At 43.2% G+C, this 23,889-nt stretch overlaps 1 protein-coding gene across 1 annotated transcript in view; it reads left to right on the top strand.

Annotated features, from left to right (window-relative positions):
- The window catches only part of LARGE1 (LARGE xylosyl- and glucuronyltransferase 1), a 580,120-nt gene extending 576,512 nt beyond the window's left edge, over window positions 1-3,608 (top strand). The window contains exon 16 of the mRNA XM_089680649.1: window positions 1,716-3,608. Within this exon, the coding sequence (XP_089536775.1) occupies window positions 1,716-1,913 (198 nt within the window). The 3' untranslated portion in view covers window positions 1,914-3,608. The remainder of the gene's footprint in view (window positions 1-1,715) is intronic.
- The last annotated feature ends 20,281 nt before the right edge of the window (window positions 3,609-23,889 follow it).

Here is a 23,889-nt window from a genome sequence, read left to right as displayed (position 1 = left end):
GGACTTTGGCTTGTGGGCTGGGACTGATGGTGGTGTTGTTGGTCATGATGGAGAGGGTGGGGGGGGACGCGGGCTGGGGGGAAGATTAGGAGCTCGGTTTTGGAAAGGTTCAGTTTGAGGAAATGGAGTGACATCCAGTTTGATATGTCGTTCGGCAGGTGGGTGACATGGGTGGAGACTGAAGGGGTGAGGTGAGGGGTGGAGATTTTGAGTAGGGCGGTTTCGGTGGAGTGTAGGGGACGGAAGCCAGACTGTAGTGGATGGAGGAGGTTGTTGTCAGTGAGGTGGGCGCTTAGGCGATTGTAGACTAAGCGCTCAAGGATCTTGGAAGTGAATGGCAGCAGGGAGATGGGTCTAAGGTTGTTCAGGTCGGTGGGGTCCAGGGAGGGTTTTTTGAGTAGGGGGGTGATGTGCGCGTGCTTTAGGGGGAGGGGAATGAGCCAGTAGAGAGGTATTAAGTAGATAGATCTTTTTTATTTACAAGGTTACATAGCATAGCCTTAGAATGGGGGTGGGCATAGGTTTAGCCTTGGTTAGGTTTTGTCTGAACTTCCACTTTAAAACTAAAATAAACAATTCAATCTATTTTTGAAATACATATGTGGGAGCTGTTTTGCCTGAAAAGGTTTTGTATTTCTGTCCATCCAGTCCTAACATAAACCGCCAAACCAGACTGCAGAGTCAAGTTGGTGACCTTACGTTTCTGTAATGCTGTTAAAGCGGAGCTCCACCCAAAAGGGGAAGTTCCGCTTTAAGCCTTTGTACCCCCCTCCCCTTTAAGGATTGGCACCTTTGGGGAGCAGGTACCCGAATTTGACAGATACCCACTCCCACTTTCGCTGTGAGGTGTCAAACTGGTGGCCCTCCAGCTGTTGCAAAACTACAAGTCCCATCATGCCTCTGCCTTTGGGAGTCATGCTTGTAGCTGTCAATCTTGCAATGCCTCATGGGACTTATAGTTTGGCAACAGCTGGAGGGCCACCAGTTTGATACCTATGGCCTAGGCGATTGGAAGTGGAAGTTGTCCTCCCTTCCTGTAGTCTTCTGGGACATGTGACAGGTCCCAGAAGACTACGGGGCCATTCACAAAGTGCAGCGCTTCTCACGCATGTGCAGTGGGCACCCGGCCGCAAGCTGTCACAGCTTAGTGCCCACACTGAAGGTGCCGGTGTCAGGGAGAGAAGACGGCTGGTGAAACCAGCGGTGGTGAGGACACCGCTGGACCGAGGAACAGGTAAGTTGCTGTATTTTAAAAGTCAGCAGCTACAGTTTTTGTAGCTGCTGATTTTTTTTTTCAGGTGGAATTCCACTTTAAGCAATACAGCCTGGTCACCTCCCCACCCCCCAGCATGTGATTGGACACTGAAGACTCAGCAGCAGTGCAGTGATGAGTTATCCTTGTGCTCACTTTAAACACCTAATTTGCTCCCAGTGCTTTCCCTCTCTCTCTCTTTTTTTAATTTAAACCTTTTATTTGATTTTCCAGTAGTCTCTCCCTCTCTTAGTGCTGATGTACAAAGGATTAAAAGATGTCAATACCAAGTCAAAAGCCAGAATTCGCAGTAGCTGTATTTATAAACAAATGCATTATTGTATTTTATGAGCATATATTTGTTTTCTATCTATGTCTAAAGTTCATCTTTTGTTATTTGTGATTATAAAGCTCTGATCAAGATGTTGACACTTAATAATAATGCTCCTCTATACACTTGTAGGAATATGAATTCACAGTGCTGCCCAATGCCTACATGATCCATATGCCACATGCTCCGAGCTTCGATATCACCAAGTTCCGCTCCAACAAGCAATACAGAATCTGTTTGAAGACACTAAAGGAGGAGTTTCAGCAGGACATGTCCCGTCGTTATGGCTTCACAGCTCTCAAATACCTCACTGCTGAGAACAACAGCTAATAAGACTGGGGAAGAGGAGATTTTTTGTGCCTGATGTCTGCAATGAAGAACTGGAGGGCATTATGTCGGCCATGTTGGCTGGAGGTTGCCATTTTTAATTGAAACCCTGGATTGTTTATTTAGGGTTTCAAGAACCTTTAGGTTCTGTCCCTTCTCTCCCAGGTGAGATGATTGAAATGGAGCTTAGGCAGCTGGGAATCACTGTGGAGCAACGTTCTGGGGCTTGAGACATTTGCCTTTGCACAGGATCTGGCAATCAAGGCTTATGTTTTCATGGTCTTCTAAGAAGGAACCTAGCATCGCCTGTCTTATTGTGAGAGTCACTAACAGGGCAGCCAACTTAACCTTCCATTAAATGTCAAAGGTTTCACGTGGAGTAAGGATTAGAACCACTTTCTCAGACTTGGCTCCAGGAGACTAACAACAAACGCAGAAGGGACAGATGACGGATTTGGCCTGAAGATCTACTGGGCAGCTTGTGCCAGTGCTGCCCAATCCTTCAAAACTTTGGCCAAGCTCTCAGTTTCCATCAAATTGCCATAACAGCCTCTGATCGCAGAGAGAAAATGAATTGTTTCTCATTTTCCTGCAGAGCCAAAGCAGACTGTGTGAGAGCAGTGTAGCACTAAAGTTCAGGCAGCAAATGCGCTTTTGCTGCTGGCCTGCAGGTGGCCAAACCCGAAGGACTACTTGTGTTTCTAATGCTTAATGCAAAAGACAAATAAATATATACATAATAGCAGTGTTCACCTTGTAAAGATCCAAAGGGCATTTCTTTCTATTTTTGTATTTTATTCACCCCCTGTATAAAAGAATTAAAGACATGCCTTGTTATCTATACACTAGCTGTTCAACAAACTTACTGTTGACGATAAGAGCTGACGCATGACCGCAGTGGCCCGACTGATGTTAGCCACCTGTGGAATCCCTCTGGAAAGTGAACATGGTGCAGTGATCTGAGAATTAGGGATGTCTCCGAAAGCTGACATTCCCCAAATCGCCTTGGGAAGTGACGGAGGGCTAACTTCACCCACAAGATAAAAAAAACGTTTGCAGTGGGAAAAGCTGGCTACTCCTTGTCCTGCTGTCAGGTCTGCTTTTCTATAATTAGAGATGGGACTGCGAGCAGGCCAGCGCTCACAGAACATTGATGAGGTTGGACATATGAGGCCATCGCCATCTATACTGTGACATGTTCACTTTCTGCTTGTGAAATTGTAACCCTTCCCGTCCAGACAGCCCAGAGTAACATTACTATGCAATGTTTTCCTGGAAAAACAAGATTTGTTACGATCAGTTCTGGTCAGTTCGATAGTAAAGAATGGAATGATTCACATAATTGTTATCTATAACCCTCCCCCCTCCCCCCAAAAAAAAAAAAAAAGTGGAAACGCAAACAAAATCTTGACCGCTGTATTGACTACCAGAGGTTACATCCCGCCCAAGAGATGATCGATCGCCTTTTTATTTGTGAAACTGGGAGGCTTAACCTAAAAGGACTTTACCACTGTTTTTTTTTATACTATTCAGTATTATTTGTCATGTTTACAAAGGGAACGTTAAGTCTAATGCACTAGTCAAGCCGATGGGCTTTTTGTTGAAAAATGAAAATTTGTGCTCAGAGGTAAGAAAACACACCGGGTCCTCTTCTCACTCATTTGCAGCATCAGGAATAAATTGTGATACTTGTTTTCATTCAGTTTAGGTCCTTAATTACCTGCATTGTTTTCTGGTTTGATGGTGTTCACATCAATTCAAAGCAGTGAGGTTCAATGAGACATAAGTAAACAGAATGATTTATGAAAAAACACTACTATATCATTTAAAACATATATTATTTAAACATATAACATCCTCCATGATGCAGTGCAATGCCATCAAATAATGTGACAGTCCTTAATTCCAAAAAAATATAATAGTCTTTCAATATCCAAGAAAGCTGTATTTCCTCCACCACTGTGATGTGATTTATCTCTTCCTTCCTCTTTTCTCAAGCTATGTGACACATGCAGACACCCAGTGATAATATGCGCTCACCTTGTGCAATGGACCTCACTACAGATCAAGGTCATAACACACTTGTTGCCGTGCCTTGGGCATATGTGTTATCAGCTATTCCTCTTTCTCCTTCCTCAGTATTCATCACCACGGATACATGACATGCAAAAATAGAATGGAACCACAATAGTGCTCTCTGAATAGTAACAATTTATTAAAATCAACACTTATATTTAAAAAGCACTCATGGTGTACCAGTGCTTCCTCAGCGGCCTGCTGAGGAAGCCCTGGTACAGGAGCGTAACGTGTACTGTGGGTATGAGTACACGGGCTGTACTTGTCACTGTAACCCATGTTTATTCATGCTGACATACATAACACTATGGGTGCTTTTTAAATGTAGCTTGAGAAGAGAGGAAGGAAGAGATAAATCATATCACGGTGGTAGAGGAATTACAGCTTTATTGGATATTGAAGGTCTATTATATTGTTTTGAATTAAGGACCGTCACATTATTTGATGGGATTGCACTGCATCGTGGAGGATGTTATATATTATGTTGAAGTGTGGTGAAAAGCACTAATTTATGTGTTAGCAGCAATCACTTTTGATTTTTTTGTCTTATTTTATTTTTCATGTGTTTGTGGACCTTTATTAATAACTGCACAGATTGTTTTTACAGTTTTTTCTGTATTATTTAAACAGTTCATGCAAAACAGATATTTCAGTGGTAGATGCTGGAGAGGGAACATGGCAGTCTCTTCTATCTCTTCTAACTGTGGTAGAAGAGATAGAACTGTGGTCCCCAAGTCTGTACACCTGCTGTGCCCATTGTGAGTGGCACCCACCATCCCAGTCCTAAGTTCCCAGGTCTACACACCTGTTGTGTCTATTTTGCAAGCTTCCTACCATCCCAACACCATGTTCACAGCTCTGTTGGACCTTCTGTCAGGTACTTGTTGTTTGTGTCCTTCCTGGGGAGATTCACTCTCCATTTTTCCTGGTAACCATAGTCACTGAGACTAAAATTTAGAGTTGTCACCAGAGCAAGAAACAAGGGAAAATCCTACATTTGGCACACCTGTCTCTAAGCTTCTGGTCTTTCCTAAATCTCAAAGATGAGAATTTCTTTCACTGTGGTAAGATCTCCTTTAATTTCCTGTGGCATCTACAGGACAGGAAGTGGATCCAATCTCCCAAGTGGGACACAGGTAGCTAAAACAAACTTGATAGGGATTTCACCCTTTCATACCGTATCCAAATTTTGACTTTATACACACTTTAATTTGGGGGATGGTTATGGGTTAATCGTGATCTACCTGTTGATTGTGGCGCTGTGATGGGTAGATAGCAGTGCCGCCAGCTCATATCCCTGCCTGTGCCCTCTCAGACCTTATATCATAGTGGCAATAGGCATTGCAGAGAGAAGGGGAGTCCTAGGCCTTCCTGGATCTGACATATCATATGATATGTAACGGAACCGACCCCAGACTGCACTTGGGTACTTCCATTAGACTGCCGCTTCCCCGTCCGAACACCGACAACAGACACCACAGCTGACCATACAAGACTAGACAACACCAATCTTAAAGTAATCCAGAACATAGACTAGTTTATTTTAACACAGATACAAGATATATACACTCAAGGGAACTATCCCCCTCCCTGCATAATGACACAGGGCGGGGCAATCTACATTTAGTAACAAGAGACACACCAACAGACAGTCCCATCAGGAGGGAGGGCTGCTGGGGATACCCCCCACCAAGCTAATACACATAAACACATACATCCCATAATAGTTTGCTCCCAAGCAAGACACACAATAGAACAATGGGATACAACCACATGGCATTAAACAATCTACAACCCCCACCCCACCTATACATGTCTACACAATTTTAGTACAGATCACCCTGTACCCCTAACTGGCACAGGGTGATTTACACATAAGAGGGATATGGGGAGCTGAGTCAGGGGTCTCCCCACCTCTCCAAAGTGAGCTGGGTTCCATGGGCCCCCCACCCAAAGTGACTCCTGTCACATGATACATCTGAGGGGAGACTTTCCTCACTCTGCCAGGCACTGTTACATCTGAGGTCTGGTGACAGAATTTCACAGAAGGAGGGGGAAATCGTGCTGTCTACGTTAATGACCTCTGAACTCTATGTTTCATACTACTGAGATCTGTGTAAATTTCTCCTAATACCTGCACTGTTCACTGCATACTACTGACCTCTGCATTGCTTACTCATGACCCCTGCACTGTGTATACCATAATACTGACCTCTGCACTAGTTACATCTGATCCCTTCACTCTGCGTTGCATACTACTGGCCTCTGAAGTCTGCATCACTTAATCCTGACCTCTGTACTATGTGTCACATACTAATGACCTCTAGATTATTTGTTCCTGACCCCTGCTCTCTGCCATATTTACTACAGACTTTTGAACTCTGTATTTCTACAGTTACCTGCACATTGCATTACCATTGACTTCTGCACATTGCATTACCACTGAATAATGACTTCTGCTTTATTTACTCCTGACCCCTGCACTCTTCATTACATACTACTGAACTCTGCTTTACTTACTCCTGACCCTTGCACTCTGATGTACTTACTACTGACTCCAGAACTCTCTAAATCTCCCTTACTTTTTAATGGGACCTTGATAGGTTATCTCCTCCTTGCACCCTGGTAACCTTTGATCTCTTCCATGTTGTTTAGATAGATTTCTACCTTTTTTAGGGTTGCCTACCCCTGATTGAAATTATATGTCCGTAATTTTTTCACTCAGGATCAGAAAACCTAAACACTTGCATTTAACCCTTTGTTTTGGCACTTTGGAGCACAATTGCAAGCATTAAAAACTGGACTTGGTTACATTTTTTGAAGCTACACATATCTGGGAAATGTAGGTCTAATGTACTAACGTGCGAGTTGAGGTGAAATATAACACCCTAGTCTTGAAAGGAGAGGCTCTGTATCTTTCTGAACCATTGGATGTGTGAACTCAGCTTGCCTCACCTCATCATCTAATCAGTAAGGCCCTTTGTGTAATTGATTTCTATCCTTTTACTTTAATAAACAGTTTTCTGCATTTTTCATCAACATGTATAAGGAGAGCAAAGCAGAACAATGAACATCTACTGAGACCACTTTAAAGGCATTTACACTGTTTGAAGAAAATCTCTTACAAGAATCTTGTCCTCTGATCCTATGAGGGCCTATCAAAGATATAAAGGATTTCTTTTTTTTCAAAGAAAGATAAGTGCGGTACATTGAAGGTATACCTATTCAAAAGTGATATTGACACATCAAAGAACACAGGATAAATACTTGATATGCCCCAGTTATGCGTACTATTAAAGCAATTCTATTGCTAAAATCACACTGTCAAAAAAGCTGTCCCATTAAAATAGCTAGTAAATACTTCCCTCTTTTGCTGCCCACGGCAACAATCTCTACTGTAATGAAGAGAAATCACTACCTTAAGACGAATTCCTGGTTCCCTTCTGAATCTGTGGGTTTCTCCCACCAACCCCTCCATCTCTATGGGATACAAAAGTGATGTAAGGGCAGCAGATCAAACCACTAAGTGCAGTGGGGGGACCAGGAAATCAACACTCCCACAAGTGTTGACTCCAAAAAAGTCTCCGGGTACTGATTTGTCTTTATAACAGTGGCGTTTGGTGGCACAGCCATCGGGGGGTAAATATTTACTATCTTATTTACAGGAAATTGTTTTAATAGCAGTTTGCTTTTAGCGACTGAACTGATTAAAAGTGCAGTCAAATATTAAAATAATGCCATTTAACCAGATTCAATAAAAAGGTTTTTGTTTTTTTGGAAGCTAGCATAGATAGCTTACTGACTTAATAATGGTGTCCTGTAATTTTCTCCGCAGAACAGCATGGAGTAAGAGCGGGAAAGCCATTCAAACACTGGAAAGAAGAAAAAAGCAACCAAATGCGTGTACTCCTGCGCTGGACATTGAACTCCACAATGTCAATATCCCCACATGAGTAGGAAAGGAATGCAAGCCTTGCTGCCCTCATCAGTCCAGGGAAATCCAAAGATTTTCAAACAAGCCCCTTCATGAAAAATCAATTGATAGATTGACTTCTCATGAATGAGAACCACCATACTTGGATCGAAATGCTGAACCGACCGAATTTCAATTCATATATGGCCAGCTTTAGAAGTCAAGGGCTGTCCTGTTAACCACCTGTAAATAAGCAATAAAGCCTAGTTAAAGCCTCACTCTAGGCAGTGATTGGGCAAGAAAGGAGCAGACACCCACCAGTGAGACCATCGTTCTACTCAATCCTCCTCTTGGCAAGCTTCCAGTGTTTGACTGTATATAGGAAACAAAAAAGAAGGCGCAAAAGCCTAGTGCATTACCGTTAAAAATTAGATTTATTTATAAAAAGTAAAATACAAGAGAAATAAAATCAAATGGAAACATGTCATAAGGGATGCAATGTGGTCCAAAACCCCTGAAGGTGGTCTGGTGGGGGACTGTAGACCTCTAGATAGCTGGTGGCTGACGAGTTTCAAGATTGTAAATCTCATTTTTAAGGGTAATACACTAGGCCCGTGCGCCCTCTTTTTGTTTCCTATATACAGTCAAACACTGGAAGCTTGCCAAGAGGAGGATTGAGTAGAACGATGGTCTCCCTGGTGGACGTCTGCTCCTTTCTTGTCCAATCACTGCTTAGAGTGAGGCTTTAACTAGGCTTTATTGCTTATTTACAGGTGGTTAACAGGACAGCCCTTGACTTCTAAAGCTGGACATATACGAATTGAAATTTGGCCGGTTCAGCATTTCGATTCAAGTATGGCGGTTTCCATTCATGAGAAGTCAATCTATCAATCGACTTTTCATGAAGGGGCTTGTTTGAAAATCTCCGCTCAATCAGTGAATGCAGTCAATGGGTTGCAGTGCTGATCAGTGTGTCCTGCTGGCAGGGAAGTCCCACTATCAGAATGCAAAGATACAGCAGGGAGGATTTTTCCATCCACCTTGAATGTAAGCAAAGTAATATATGGCCAGCTTTAGAGTCAGGGAGCTATCCAAACCCAGAAGTGGAGAGACACGTTGTGTTACCATCATGAATTCAAGCAGCTGCTGGACAACTCTTGGCCTTGGGAATCACAGCACATCTAAACTCTGGAGCTGGGAGACATTTTGTTTTACCGTCACAAAGTCGGGAAGTGAACAAGGCCTCCTTTGGCCCCGGTAGTCAGAGTTGAGAGGGAGTTTTCAGAAGGCAAGGTGCCTCAGCATCATAAAAACCAATAAGGAACAAATGTCAGTCGCTCATAGGTCTGAGGTAAATAAGATGAAATATTCATAGTCCTACATGTGTCCAAGCTTTTGATAGAAACAGTTCTTCATTTTCAAGGCTTTATTCTACATCCAGGGCCATGTCTTCCTCACAGAGTCCTGAGCAGGTTCATTGTCTCAGCCCAGGAGTTTGGTTCCATCAGAAGTTTCTGAGGACATGTTTTGCTATTTCACAGTCTCTTTTTAAAGCATATCTAAACCAAAAAAACTAAAATTAAAAGTATTGCAGTTCATCAGTCCTTGGATGTAGTGGCTGTATTAGTTTTCACTTTTTTGGCAATTAACATTTTCTGCACGTACAGAACATACCAGTTGATATTGTCATAAATACAGTGTTTTTGTATGTTCATGTGAGCTGAACTGGACACAAAATCACTGTTATATTTTCTTTTTTAAACCCATCGATTCACCATGTAATTGAGATTACAAAGGCGTGTGACAATCATGGCTGCCCACATAGATACAGTGGATTAGAAAAGCATAGATATGAAGGGACCGTAAGTTTGTTATTTTTCAGGATCACCAGGTAAAAATAAAGGTAAAATAAGCCTGAAAAAAAGATAATTAATGTAGTCACTACACTACAACAAGCTGCGTTATACATCTTTATTTTTGGGTTTAGATAAAAAAAATTCCTGCTATTGCTTGTGCATTGCCTGGGGCAATTCTGGCAGCTGTCTAAAAAATGTTGAGAAGATTCAGGCATATTGGCAATTGTCAGTGAACTTTACACTCCACTGCAGATGGCATTCTCACTCATTCAATGTGTGAATTTCTCACTGAATCTGTTTTTAATGTAGGTTTTTTTTTTCAGCAGTCGGAAGTCATTTCATCATGAAGAGTTTGTTCTGTAAGCATGAGCTCCAACCCTTTAGCAAAAACATATTTAGTCTCACAATTGGCACATGAATATCATACAATATGCCTATTTCCCATTTCTGGATTGTTTTTTGTGCTGCTGTTACGTTGGCTTGCAGATTTTGTTTTTTTTGTTAATTGCCAATTTCTAATTTCAAATGAAACAATGAATGGCACTTTTTTTCGTCCACCTGAATTTATGCATGCCGAATTGTCCCATTTTTGGGTTAATGAAGCAAAGTATAATGGGTTCCAGAGTTGTGTGAATCTCCACAGATCTGACAGTTTGGAAATAATGAGTCTAGAAAATCAGAAAATTGCTCATTCCCCTCATTTGATAATTGCTATTGACTTCTTTACCGTACTGATTGACAAGCTCTGCACTGACTGCATCTCCTTTGAGTTCCATTATGAAGAATATAGGCACTGCATGGCAAATGGATAATTGCTATTGCCCAAGAAAAAAGGTGCACATATATATATATATATATATATATACCGTATTTTTCGCCATATAAGGCGCTCCGGAATATAAGACGCACCCAATTTTAAAGGAGGAAAATCTAGAAAAAAAAGATTCTGAACCCAATACATATAGTAATTCATCCCTCATATAGTAATTCATCCCCCATAGTAATTCATCCCCCATATAGTAATTCATGCCCCATAGTAATTCATCCCCCATATAGTAATTCATCCCCCCTATAGTAATTCATCCCCCATATAGTAATTCATCCCCCCTATAGTAATTCATCCCCCCCATAGTAATTCATCCCCCATAGTAATTCATCCCCCATATAGTAATTCATCCCCCATAGTAATTCATCCCCCATATAGTAATTCATCCCCCCTATAGTAATTCATCCCCCCTAAAGTAATTAATTCCCCCTATAGTAATTCATTCCCCATATTGTGTCAATTCACTTACCTTTGCTCCGCGCGTTCCTCTCGCCGTGTTCCCGCGCCGTTCCGGTCTTCAGGGCTGATCCACGAGCAGAGGGGGTGATGACGTCAGCGCGCACCGCCGGGTGTACTAAGATGGCCGACCGCTCCAGAGATAGGCCAAAGCCGCAGCCTTTCCTACGGCCGTGGCCGCGCCTGACGGATTCTCTCTCTATTCGTCGTATAAGACGCACCAACTTTCCCCCCCAGTTTTGGGGAAGAAAAAGTGCGTCTTATACGGCGAAAAATACGGTATATATATATATATAGATAGATATAGATATATCTATGTATTTCTCACAATATGGCAGTTCTTCTGGGGCTGGAATTAAAGAAGATGTACTTCCTAACTGGGTGGCATTTATTTTGCTTCGTTCTGTAAACCAGGATACCATTTTGTTGATACATTTTTCATATGTATTTTCATATTTTTTCATCCATTATTTCCATTTCAGTGTCCAGCCTCTTCCCTATAACTGGAAGTGTCTGAACAGGGACCTTCATAACAGGATCCCCTGGGTTTCTTTTAATGAAAGCTGATTTAAAAAGATTGAAAATTTCATTTGAAATTACAACATGCTAAATTTATGAGATTGTATAAATTGAGTTTTTATCTATATTAAATACACAGCTGGCGTTTATAAGAATTTTACCGTCAGGGACAGCAAACAACAGTGATGACATACGTAGGGCTGTAACCCAGAATGTCCAATCACAAATCCTTTTTGGCTATACTAAATTGGAGCATGTGGTTAAAGCTACACCATTTTGTTTTTCTTTTTTTTTGGGGGGGGGGGGGAGTAACCATTATGTATTATTCTCCAATGCTGCATGGATGAGAAGAGAGACACTGTGTGTTTTATGGGTTTCTAAAGGTTGTGCATAAGTTAAAGGAAAATTTGTTTATTTTCAGTTGTGCAATAAAATTGTGAAATAACTGTGTGTTTCTTGTTTATTGAATCAGTGTTTATTTGTGTTTAACCACTTGCCCTCCTGACAACCTACCCCCCTTCCTGACCAGGTCATTTTTGGCATTGAGGTGCTGCATTACTTTAACTGATGATTGCGCGGTCATGCAACACTGCACCTAAATTAAATTTGCATCCTTTTTTCCCATGAATTGAGCTGTCTTTCAGTGGTATTTGATCGTCTGTGCGGTTTTTATTTTTTGCACTATAAAAAAAAAGGCTGACAATTTTGAGAATAAAAACAATATTTTTGACTATTTGCTATTAAACATGTCCAGTAAAAAAATAGAAAAAATCAAATTTCGTCATAAATTTAGGCCAAAATGTATTCTGTTACATGTCTTCGCTAAAACAAAATCCCAATATGTGTAAAATAATTTGTTTACGTGAAAGTTATAGCGTTTACAAATGGCAGTATATGTACTGGGATTTTTTTTTCCCACTAGTAATGGCAGCGATCAGCGACTTATAGTGAAACTGCGGCAGACATTCTGACACTGGTGGGAACTGACTTGGTGTTACTGACATCACCAGTGACACCAATACAGTGATCAGTGCTAAATGGCACTGGGCAGGAAGGGGTTAACATGAGGGGCAATCAAAGGGTTAACTGTGTGCAGGGAGTGTTTTACTAGGGGGCCGTGTTAGTGTGCTTCACTGTAATCACACTGCTTTGGATGGCTGTGCTGTGCATAGCCATCCAGAGTTGTGTGCCTGAGCTGACAGGGAGGACTGTTAGTAAACGAAACAGTCCTCCTCCCCGTCAGAGAACTTCGGAAATCACTGGGCGACGGCAAGTAATTACCAGCTGGGACCCGATGATTGACTGCGAATGACAGCGAGGGTAGGACTTGCGCGCGCCGCCTTCCCGGGAATGCAAAGTTACATGATCTTGCACAACCGTGCCGCCCTGTAGTAGTATTTCTGCCATAAGGCGGTCGGGAAGCGGTTAAAGGATAAGTTCACCTTTGGGAGCATGTTACATCTGTTTTTAGGGTGGAACATGTAACTTCCTTGCAATGCTGCAGCCACTGGCTGATTCCCACCCCTGACCCCTTGTGACTGCAGTATAGGGAGAAGTTTCCCGTACTAACTCACTTTTTAAAAACTGTGGGCATGCGGGGCTCCGCCCACACGTCCGCATTATTCATTCACAGTGTTTTCTGAATGAATGAACTACAAGTCCCTACAAGCCTTAGAGTTGTGAAATTGTAGTTATCAATGAGCTACCATGGTGCTGTGGTAGTTCATTGAATCTTCCTGTCAGTATATCTATTTGTCCGTACATCCCGTCTGTAGGATATCTGTATGGTATCAGTGATCTGCTGATTGCTGGTGCAACGCTTTATAGGCTCCTGCAACCAAAAATAATAAATGCACATTTTTTACCTGCAAAAAAATGTGCAATTATTATATTTGAGCAAAAGGTGAACTTATATCGTTTAACGGGAACCTGTCATGATAAACCTGGGAATACTCTTCATGCAATTTCACTGCCCATATCACCATAGACCAGTATTTTAAATAATGTAATAACCCAAAGGTAAGTTGTAAATATATATAGATAGATAGATAGATAGATAGATAGATAGATAGATAGATAGATAGATAGATATAAAGAGATCTTCTGTAATTTGGCAGAATGAAGATATACATCAGGAGCTGTGTAATCAAATTTTCTGAATTGACCCAAAGAAAGCAAAATCTACATTCCTGAGTGACTATATATTCCCCTAGTTTTTGCAGCTTGTTCAGTAAATAGCAATAATGTATGTAGATCAGCCCCCAGAGCAATCAGTCAAATGTCACCTCTCAATACTATCAGGGATATTTTCTGATTGACTGTGTTGGCTCATTGCATTTTTCATATCTTCATTGCTTTAATGTCCTTAGTTGTCCTTACATAGCAGATGTGAATGCTATAAAGTATCATGGATAAGACCACTAAATTACACAGAGACAGCAATTAAAACTGAGTACAAGAAGTAGAAATATTTTGGGTGGAGATGGGCTTTAAAGTGGTGTGCAAGGAAAGCTTGTAGCAAAACAGAGCCTCTGTAACCTCTGATTAGTCATTAGAAAGAGTTTTGTAGTTCATATTGTTCCTCTCTGCATGGGTGGATTTAATAAATCTGGAGTGAAGTGGAGCTGACACTGATAGTACCAGTCAAAGAGCTAATCATTTTAAAGTGTTACTCAATCCAGGACCCTGCATTCACTCTATCCGGTCTCCGACAGTACACAGAACATGGAAGTGCAATTATTTTAGTAAATATAAACTGCTAAATACCTTTTCTTATCAGCAGTTGGAGCCTTGTGACTTCTATCAGTGTCCAGCCGAGCAGAACATCATGGAGGAGTTTTCATTCTGTCTGATTGGCCCTGTGCTGATCACATGCATTCTCCCAAGAAAAAAAAAACCCTCTAGCAATACACACCAAACTGAGCATGTGCATATGTCTTATCAAGAGATGAAGAAGGGGAGGATCAGAGAAGTTAAGATCAGCGATTTTACACAATGCAGATAATTAACCCCTTAGGTTTCTCAGTGAGTATAATAAGCATGCTTTTCTGCATATACAGACTGATTTTACTGTTTCAGGTTTAGTAACACTTTAAGGACAACAGCTCCACTTTCTTCTCCATTTGTTTTGGTGCATTTAAAAAAATATTTCACAATAGTCTGAATTCCTTAACTCAAAGCTCCTTCTCTGTGTCTTTTTACCAGACTGGGCAATGATCTTCTGTATTCTTTCCAAAAACAAACAGTTGCCTGCTTTTGAGTTGGGTCAGTCCTGGACTGGGCAGGTCTTCTTTTCCCAGCAGTTTAGTCAGTCTATGTTAGTCATGCTCTTCTCTGGAGAGATTACCAGTGTACATCAGAATGAGGGAGTCCTTACTCTCGCCTAGAAGCCTGTACATGGCCATCTCATCTCCAGGAAGCATCAGGTACTGTGCAGGTAAGTGATAACACAGACCATCCATCTGCTGTTACAGATACTGTCCATGATGTTCTTCACAATGCTTCTGTTGACCTAAAAGTCCTGGTTATGGACACACATACTCGGAGGAAAGGAGGACCGTTCTGCTCCTGGCTGGGAAGAGGCTGCTCACCCATAGTTCATTGAGTGTATTGTAAGAGGCAAAAACATCATATTCATAATGCTCTTCATCCTGATATCTGGTTCAGTCAACATTTAAGCCTGTAGACTAGGTAGAGGATGTACCACCATACTTTTCTCAGAAGAGCAATATACGCAAGAACACAAAGGTCACTGCAAACATGATCATATCCAGGTCAGAGCGACAGTGAAAGAAGAAAACCAGATTGAAAGTGTTTTGGTTATTCTGACATGTTTGATTATGAAGGGAATAGAGTAGGGAATTGTTAAAACCTGTAAGGTGAGACAAGGTCCTTTAGCACCCATGGTGAAAAGGCTAAAGAGCACCACCCACCTATGAGCATTGAACTACTCTCTAGCATAGGTTGCAGGTCCCCCATCCTGCTGAAGTAGCCAAGGTGGCCACCTCCTTGCCATTTGCATCCCTTTGAGAGACTTCCTTCACTTCCCATCCTATAGACACATCAGGAAATGAGAGAAAATCTCTACAATGTGAGGAAAATACTCTCTCAGTTGTCACCTCCTTGCCATTTGTGTCTCAGTGGGGAGATTTTTCTTCACTTCCCATCCTGTAGACACATCAGGAAATGAAAGCACATCTCTACAATGTGAAGAAAATACCCTCTCAGTTGTCACCTCCTTATCATTTGTGTCCCAGTGGGGAGATTTTCCTTCACTTCCCATCCTGTAGACACATCTAGAAATAAAAGCAAATCTCTACAATGTGAAGGAAATACCCTCTTAGTTGTCACCTCCTTGCCATTTGTGTCCCAGTGGAGAGATTTTCCTTCACTTCCCATTCTGTAGACACATCTAGAAATGAAAGCAAATCTCTACAATGTGAAGGAAATACCCTCTCAGTTGTCACCTCCTTGCCATTTGTGTCCCAGTGGGGAGATTTTCCTTAATTTCCCATCCTGTAGACACATCAAGAAATGAGAGCAAATCTCTACAATGTGAAGGAAATACCCTCTCAGTTGTCACTTCCTTGCCTCCTTGCCATTTGTGTCCCAGTGGGGAGATTTTCCTTCACTTCCCATCCTTTAAACATATCATGAAATGAGAGCAAATCTCTACAATGTAAGGGAAATACCCTCTCAGTTGTCACCTCCTTGCCATTTGTGTCCCAGTGGGGAGATTTTCCTTCACTTCCCATCCTGTAGACACATCAAGAAATGAGAGCAAATCTCTACAATGTGAGGGAAATACCCTCTCAGTTGTCACAGCGAAAATGTCCCTACCGCAAAACTTCTTCTCATCCTGCTTTAGTGGTCAATCAAAATGTTCACAAAGAACCAGCAAACACAAATGCTCCTGCACTTGAGGATGGACTCGATGCAGGCTACAACCACATTAAGAATGTCCTAGAACATGCACACCTTGCTGCCCTCAATAGACCAGGGAAATCCAAATATACTGAATGAGGAAAGAACAAACAGAGGGCGCACAGGCCTAGTGCATTACCATAAAAATGTTTAATAAGAAATAAAGTATGTGTTGTACTCACAAACTACAATATAGTCAAGGCTCTGAGGAAGAGGCAAGTCCTGGAAACGCGTCAGCCTATTGGATGTCTACACTCCCTATTGCGGACGGTTGCTCAGCGCGGTGTTGTCCCAGCTGTTCTTTTATGATGTGCCTTGACTTCATTGTCGTTTGTGAGTACAACACCTACTTTATTTTTTATTAAACATTTTTTATGGTAATGCACTAGGCCTGTGCACCCTCTGTTTGTTCTTTCCTCAATCAAAATGTTCAAACCTGATCACGCAAACAGGCACCATAGAGAACAATTGATTTTTTAACCACTTGCCTACCAGGCACTTATACCCCCTTATTATTACCAGGCCAATTTTCAGCTTTCAGCGCTGCCGCACTTTGATTGACAATTGCGCGGTCATGCAACATTGTACCCATATGAAATTTTGATCATTTTTTTCTCACAAATAGAGCTTTCTTTTTTCAAACAGGTAATTTTTCTCCTTCACTGATGTGCGTTGATGAGGCAGCACTGATGGGCACTGATAGGCGGCACTGATGGGCACTGATAGGCAGCACTAAAGGGCATTGATAGGCAGTACTAATGAGGTGGCACGGATAGGCGGCACTGATAGGCAGCACTAATGAGGTGTCACGGATAGGCGGCACTAATATGCAGCACTGATAGGCAGCACTGATAGGTGACACTGATGATGGGTACTGATAGACGGCACTGACTGGCATCACTGCTGGGCACTGACTGGTGGCACTGACTGGCACAACCGCTGGGCACTGACTGGTGGCACTGACTGGCAGCACTGCTGGGCTGCACTGGTGGGTGGCACTGGTGGGTGGGCACAGGTGGGTGGCACTGGTGGGCACAGGTGGGTGGCACTGGTGGGCACAGGTGGGTGGGCACAAGTGGGTGGCACTGCTGGGCACAGGTAGGTGGCACTTCTGGGCACAGGTGTGTGACACTGCAGAGTGGCACAGGTGGGTGCACTGCTGGGCACAGGTGGGTGCACTGCTGGGCACAGGTGGGCGGAGCTAGTGGGCGCACTGCTGGGCACAGGTGGGCGGAACTTGTGGGTGGCACTGCTGGGCACCGATCATCAGGGCACTGATCATCAGTGCCCTGATGATCGGTGCGGATCCTCGCTCTGACAACTGCCGGTTCTCGGCAGTACTTTCCTCACGATCTGACAGCGTGAGGAAAGTGCAGCCGAGAACCGGCACTTGCATTTCCCTGTGATCAGCGTGTCATTGGACACCGCTGATCACGTGGTAAAAGGCCGGTATGATTGGCCTTTTACCACATCTCGTGATCAGCTGTGTCCGCAGGACACAGCGATCACGGAGATCGCCGGGTGCGCGCCCCCTGGGGCGCGTTCTGGGGGGACGTCATATGACGTCCACCCAGAACTGGCCGTCCGCAGTGCAGCCGTCATTCGGCTATCTGCGGTCGGCAACTAGTTAAGTTTGAGCTTTTTTGGAGCTTTGAGCAGCCTTACCCTAGGTTCACACCTATGCGTTTTATGCAGCGTTTTGAAGAAACGCACTATAGTCCATTTAACATGATTTCCTATGCGAAAGGTTCATATCTCCGCATTTTCATCCGGTGCGCTTTTTGGAAAGGATCAAGGACTTTTTTAAATGCAAAAAGTTGTGTTTTTGGTTCTATAGACTTCAATGGAAACACTGCAGAAAAGCATGTAGTGCATTTTTGCTGCATTTTATGTGTTTTTACAGCATATTTGATACATTTTTGGTGCATTTTGCATTTCAAATCTGCCTAGCAACAAGAAAAAAAAACTCGGCAAAATCGCATGTGCAAACCGTAGCGCAAAACGCACTACAGAAATGGATCAAACGCAAACTGCATAGGTGTGAACCTAGCCTTAGACACAAGAAGTAGTTCACTAGCTGAACTCATTAACACACACCCTGCTTCTGCCTTCCTACTGCAGGAGATCACTCCCACCCGGGATAAACTATGCGTGAAAAGCGAAAACGCTCCAGAAAACCCAAAACAATCGCATGCAGGAATGTGAGTTCCCACTACACAGGGATTTGAACAGGGACTGAGAGCTGAGTGTCTCCGGACACTCCCTCCTAGGTACTAGTAAAAAGTTGGTCATACACTATGCAAACTGATTGTACAATTCCTGTAAAATGTCCTTTAGATTTACCAGAACCATGGCATAGGAGGGCCCACCTACCTATCCATTCACTATCTATGCAATCAGGCAGGCCCTTGCATTACATAGTTGATGGTAGATCTAAAGGAGATTGTACAATCAGAGGTCAGTAGAAAGTGATGCAACGTACAAAGGTCAGTAGTAAGTGTTACAGGGTTCAGAGGTCAGTGGTAAGTGTTGCAGGGTTCAGAGGTCAGTAGTAAGTGATGCAGGGTTCAGAGGTCAGTAGTAAGTGATGCAGGGTTCAGAGGTCAGTAGTAAGTGATGCAGGGTTCAGAGGTCAGTGGTAAGTGTTGCAGGGTTCAGAGGTCAGTAGTAAGTGATGCAACGTGATGCAACTGATTGACACCTCGTTCTCCGGCTACAATGGCATCTCGGGTCCCCAAGGTGTGCTCCGACCCCCCTGCTGTCACTTGGTGTCCCGTTTATCCTGATCTGAGATGGCTAAAAGGGGGAAAGAAACTCGGGCCCTGCCTGAGTCGGCTGGACAAGCTGGCAGTACCCCGATCCGTGCATCCAAGGAGAAACAGAGAGAGGCTGCTCAAAAGTTCTTTGCCAGGCCACTCACGGGGAAACTTCCCAGAAACTACTTTTGGACTCCGCTACCGATCCAGACTTAGACTGTACAGGCTGTACACAGATCCCTCTTGTACTGGCAGACCGAGAGATCCCATCCTGCACTGAGTATCCCTCCAAACCAGTCTCATGTGACACAGCCAGCTGTTTCCATTGAAGATCATCCTGAACCCACCCTTAGAGAAATTCTGTCCGCAGTCACTACATGCACCTCATCTGTAGCAGTTCTTACCGGGGAGGTGAAGGGGATTAGGATGGAATTGACCCTGGTGGGTCAAGATATGCAGAAATTGCGGGATCGCACTGTGGCCTTGGAGGGGAGAGTGAGTACCCTGGAAGATGATTGGCAACCATTACACAAGGATGTGCGATATGTGCAATCGATCGTTTCTATTAATACCTCTAGATTGGAAGATTTGGAAAGTCGGTTACGCCGCAACAATGTGCGTGCAGTGGGTATCCCGTAGTGCGCTGAGGGTAAAAATTCTGTAGCCTTTATTGAAGCTTGGCTGACCTCTACCTTTGGCAGTGATACATTCTCCCCCATGTTTGCAGTAGAACGTATGAACAGAATCCCAGCACGTGCTCCTCCGGTCGACGCTCCTCCTCGACCCTTTTTGTCCAGACTCCTCAATTATCGGGACAGAGATACCATTCTCTCCAGGGCCAGAAGCAAGGGTAACCTGTCAGTTGATAATGTTCAAGTATCCTTTCCAGATTTTTCCTTGGAAGTTCAAAAGCAACAAGCAAAATTCCTGGATGTCAAAAAACTTCTCTTTGGGCATTCAATATGCCATGCTATATCCAGCTAAACTTCGAGTGATTGTGGATGACGCTTTTCACTTCTTTGATAGTCCTAATGCAGCCTTGCAGTGGTTGGATGGAGCGGAACATCGCCTGGCAAGCTCCCCTGGAACCTGACCTTGGGGACCTGGTCGATCCTTAGTGCCTTAAACTCAGCTGAGCAGAACAGCGGGGTATTGCTCTCACATTTCCTCCCTTTTTGTTTCTGACCTTTTTTCCAGCTTAAGCTGGGGCTTCTCCCCTCTTGGGATTTCCTTACATTTACCTGCTGTGTGCTTGTCCAGGAGACATTGTGTAAACCCCAACCTGTTTTTGGTCCTGAAGGGACCTTTTGGCCTCCTGCCAGTGTCTTCAGTTACTATTATTATGGCTGTTGGCCTACATGTCGGTAATAATTTCAGTAATCCCCCTGGTTTTGTTTATGGTTCACCTGGGATGTCTATATTTAGTGGGGTACATGTTGCTGGGTCTGTCTTCCCTGCTTCCTGCGGCTGTCCTCATGGCCACCCGGACCCATGTGATCTGGGTCCCTCCTACTGCCTATACGCTCACCGCTCCCCTCGAGGGGCGTTATATCTGTCCATGACTGTGTTATCCTTCCTATTATCTCCATATGTATTATGTCTGTCTCCCATAAAGAATTGATGTTTTTATCCTGGAATGTACGGGGGCTTGGGTGATAAAACCAAACGGGGCGCTATCTTCCATATACTTAAACATTTAAAACCATCTGTAGTAGGTTTGCAGGAAACCCATTTGAAATGTGACACTGCCGGTACCCACCGCTCCTGTTTATTTCCCATACAACATCATTATTTCCAGTAGATATGCCAATTACTGTTGAGGAGCTATCCAAAGCTTTAGCAGGCACCCCCAGTAATAAATCCCCGGACTCAGACAGATCGCCATTCAAAATTTATAATAGATACGGTGTACAACTCCTCCCGGCCTTGCTCAATGCCCTGAATGCCGCCATGGATGGAAATGGTTTGCCCCCTCCATGAATGCAGCTGTTATTAAAGTACTATTGAAGCCTGGAAAAGATCGGTTAAAGCCTGACTCCTAACGACCTATTTCTCTTCTGAATACGGACACTAAATTGTTGGCCCAGGTTCTAGCCACTAGACTGGAAATTGGTAATATCATACATAAAGATCAGTCGGGGTTTGTTCCTTTTAGAGCGACGGCTAATAACATTCGCAGACTTAATTTTGAATTTGCAAATTCCGGTGGACAATCCTGGGGGGAGGGCAATTTTATCTTTGGATGTGGCTAAGGCATTTGATAGTGTGGAATGGCCTTATCTATGGGACGTATTGTCTAGATTCGGCTTTGGCTCCAAGTTTATTTATTGGTATGTCTTTTCTATGCAGCCCCTAGTGCCCGAATCTGGATTAACAGGGATTTGTCAGATTCATTCAGCCTGCAGAGGGGGAAAAGTTAGGGTTGCCCTCTCTTGCCCCTTTTGTTCGCTTTGGCATTAGAACCCTTGGCGATTTTGGTGCGACAATCTCCGGACATCGTACGGTTTTACAAGGGGTGTTCTCTCGGAAAAAATATGCCTTTATGCGGATGACACACTGTTATATTTGGGCGATACTTCCACATCCTTAGATGCTGTTATGTCCCTTATTGAATGTTTTGGTAGATTTTCCAGCTTTAAAATTAATTGGCATAAATTGGTGTTGATGCACGTGGATCCTGTAGATCACCCCCTCGCACAACACATCCAAGTAGTGCCTACATTTAAGTATTTGGGGGTGGTAGTCTCTTCTGATCCTAAACAGTATATTTTTCTCAATCTTTCACCTCTACTCCATCAGCAGAAATTGAAGTGTAACAGTTGGTGCAAACTCCCTCTGTCGGTGGTGGGTAGGGTCAGTTTAATTAAAATGATTTGGGCCCCGCAACTTCTTTATATCTTTCATAATTCTCCCATATGGATTCCTAAGAAATAGTTTAATCACATAGAGACCCAGTTTAGGAGTTTCATTTGGAAAAAACAGACAGCTAGGATAAAATTGTCCAGGAGTTGGGGAGGCTGGCGGTTCCTGAGCCTAGACTTTATTTCCTGGTGGCCCAATTGCAGCAACTGGTTGGTTGGGATTCATCTGATAATACTGATCCCATTATAAGTTTGATTTCCCTTCCTGATTCCACCATTTCGGCTCTTTCTCATCTTGAGATGGCTTTATCAGTCCTTCCATCCACGGCTCCAACCGTGGACCTCTTGCAGCGCGTCTGGAGTGCGGTAAAAGCATCCTTTCATATTTCCTGTACTTCCTTGTGGAACAATCCGCATTATATAGAACTGGCTAAACTGGAGGGTTTTCACAACTGGAGGGATCGAGGCCTGAAATTTATATCTCAGCATATTTGGGGGTAATCCTAAAGTCCTTTTCACAACTGCAAATGGAATTTACATTTACACATAAGCATTTTTATTGATATCTTCAGCTACGGCATGCGGTACAGCCTCAGTCTTCGCTCTCTAATCTCACATTGACAGACTCAGTTTTTCTTAAGGATGTAACTCAGGCAACCCACAAGAAGGGCATGATTTCTCGTGTATACTCCCAGCTGCTGTCCACAGTACAGTATCAAGCTAGTCTCCGGAGCAGGGCGCAGTGGTCCCGAGATATTGGAGAGTTTGCTGGAGATGTCTGGGATGCTGCCCTGGAATCTGTTCCGGTGATTTCTCTTTCTCCCTCTCATAAATTGTCTCAATTGTTTATTCTCCATCGAGCGTATAGGACCCCTGTGCAACTGTACTGGTGGTGCAGGCGTAATTCACCTGATTGTCCGAGGTGTAGGGTCCAACAGGGCGATTTCATTCACATGCTCTGTTACTACCCAAAGTTACATAGATATTGGAGTGAGGTTCTCCAGTATATTTCTCTAGTATCGCAATATACTGTTCCCCAGGATCCCTTGCAATGTCTGCTGGGGGCACTGACCCAAGAACTGTTCCAACCAGGAGTGTATATTATGGTATCTAGACTTAGATCTGGCTAGGAAGTTGATAGCAAGGTATTGGTTATTGTCGGCTCCGCCAACTAGTAAGCAATGGATAGATTATGTTACTTTGTTACTCCCACGGGAAAAACTCACCAACATCGAAATGCTTATCAGAAGTTCCAGCAGGTATGGCAGGGTTGGCTGAATACACCTGGTCTTGCCCCTCTTCAATTGATAGCGACTTTTGCAGGTGTAACATTTTATATCAGGTGTGTTGCTCCACTTCTCCCCTTAGGAGAGATCATGTGCTTCCCCCATTTTCTCTGATGAGATGTCTCGGGTGAACCAGTAGTTTTTGTTGTTGATTTTTTATTGTTTGAAGGCATGTTTTTGGCTTTCTCCCTTTCCCCCATTTATGTTTACATCTGAACGGGAAGGAATAAAAGGTAAAAAGGAACAAGGTATTGTCTAGAAGGCCTTGGATCCTTGTGGTCTTTGTTTTGATTGATTACTATTTCTGTTATTCTGTCCATTACGGCATCTGCGTATCCACATTGCTCTATTTATTTGTAATCCTGTTGATGCAGTAATGTCATTGTAGATTCTGTAAGTTATGTTCCATTTATTTTTATTACCTTGGCAATAAAAGTTGTTTGGATTTAAACAAAAAAAGAATGCATTGTTGAATAGATTTTATTTTTTAAAACCAGAGTTTAGTGT

The sequence above is a fragment of the Staurois parvus genome, unplaced genomic scaffold (genome assembly GCF_062004578.1).
Source record: "Staurois parvus isolate SC_StPar_1 unplaced genomic scaffold, SC_StPar_1.0 ptg000249l, whole genome shotgun sequence".
Taxonomy (NCBI): domain Eukaryota; kingdom Metazoa; phylum Chordata; class Amphibia; order Anura; family Ranidae; genus Staurois; species Staurois parvus.
This window is presented reverse-complemented; position numbering and strand designations above follow the sequence as displayed.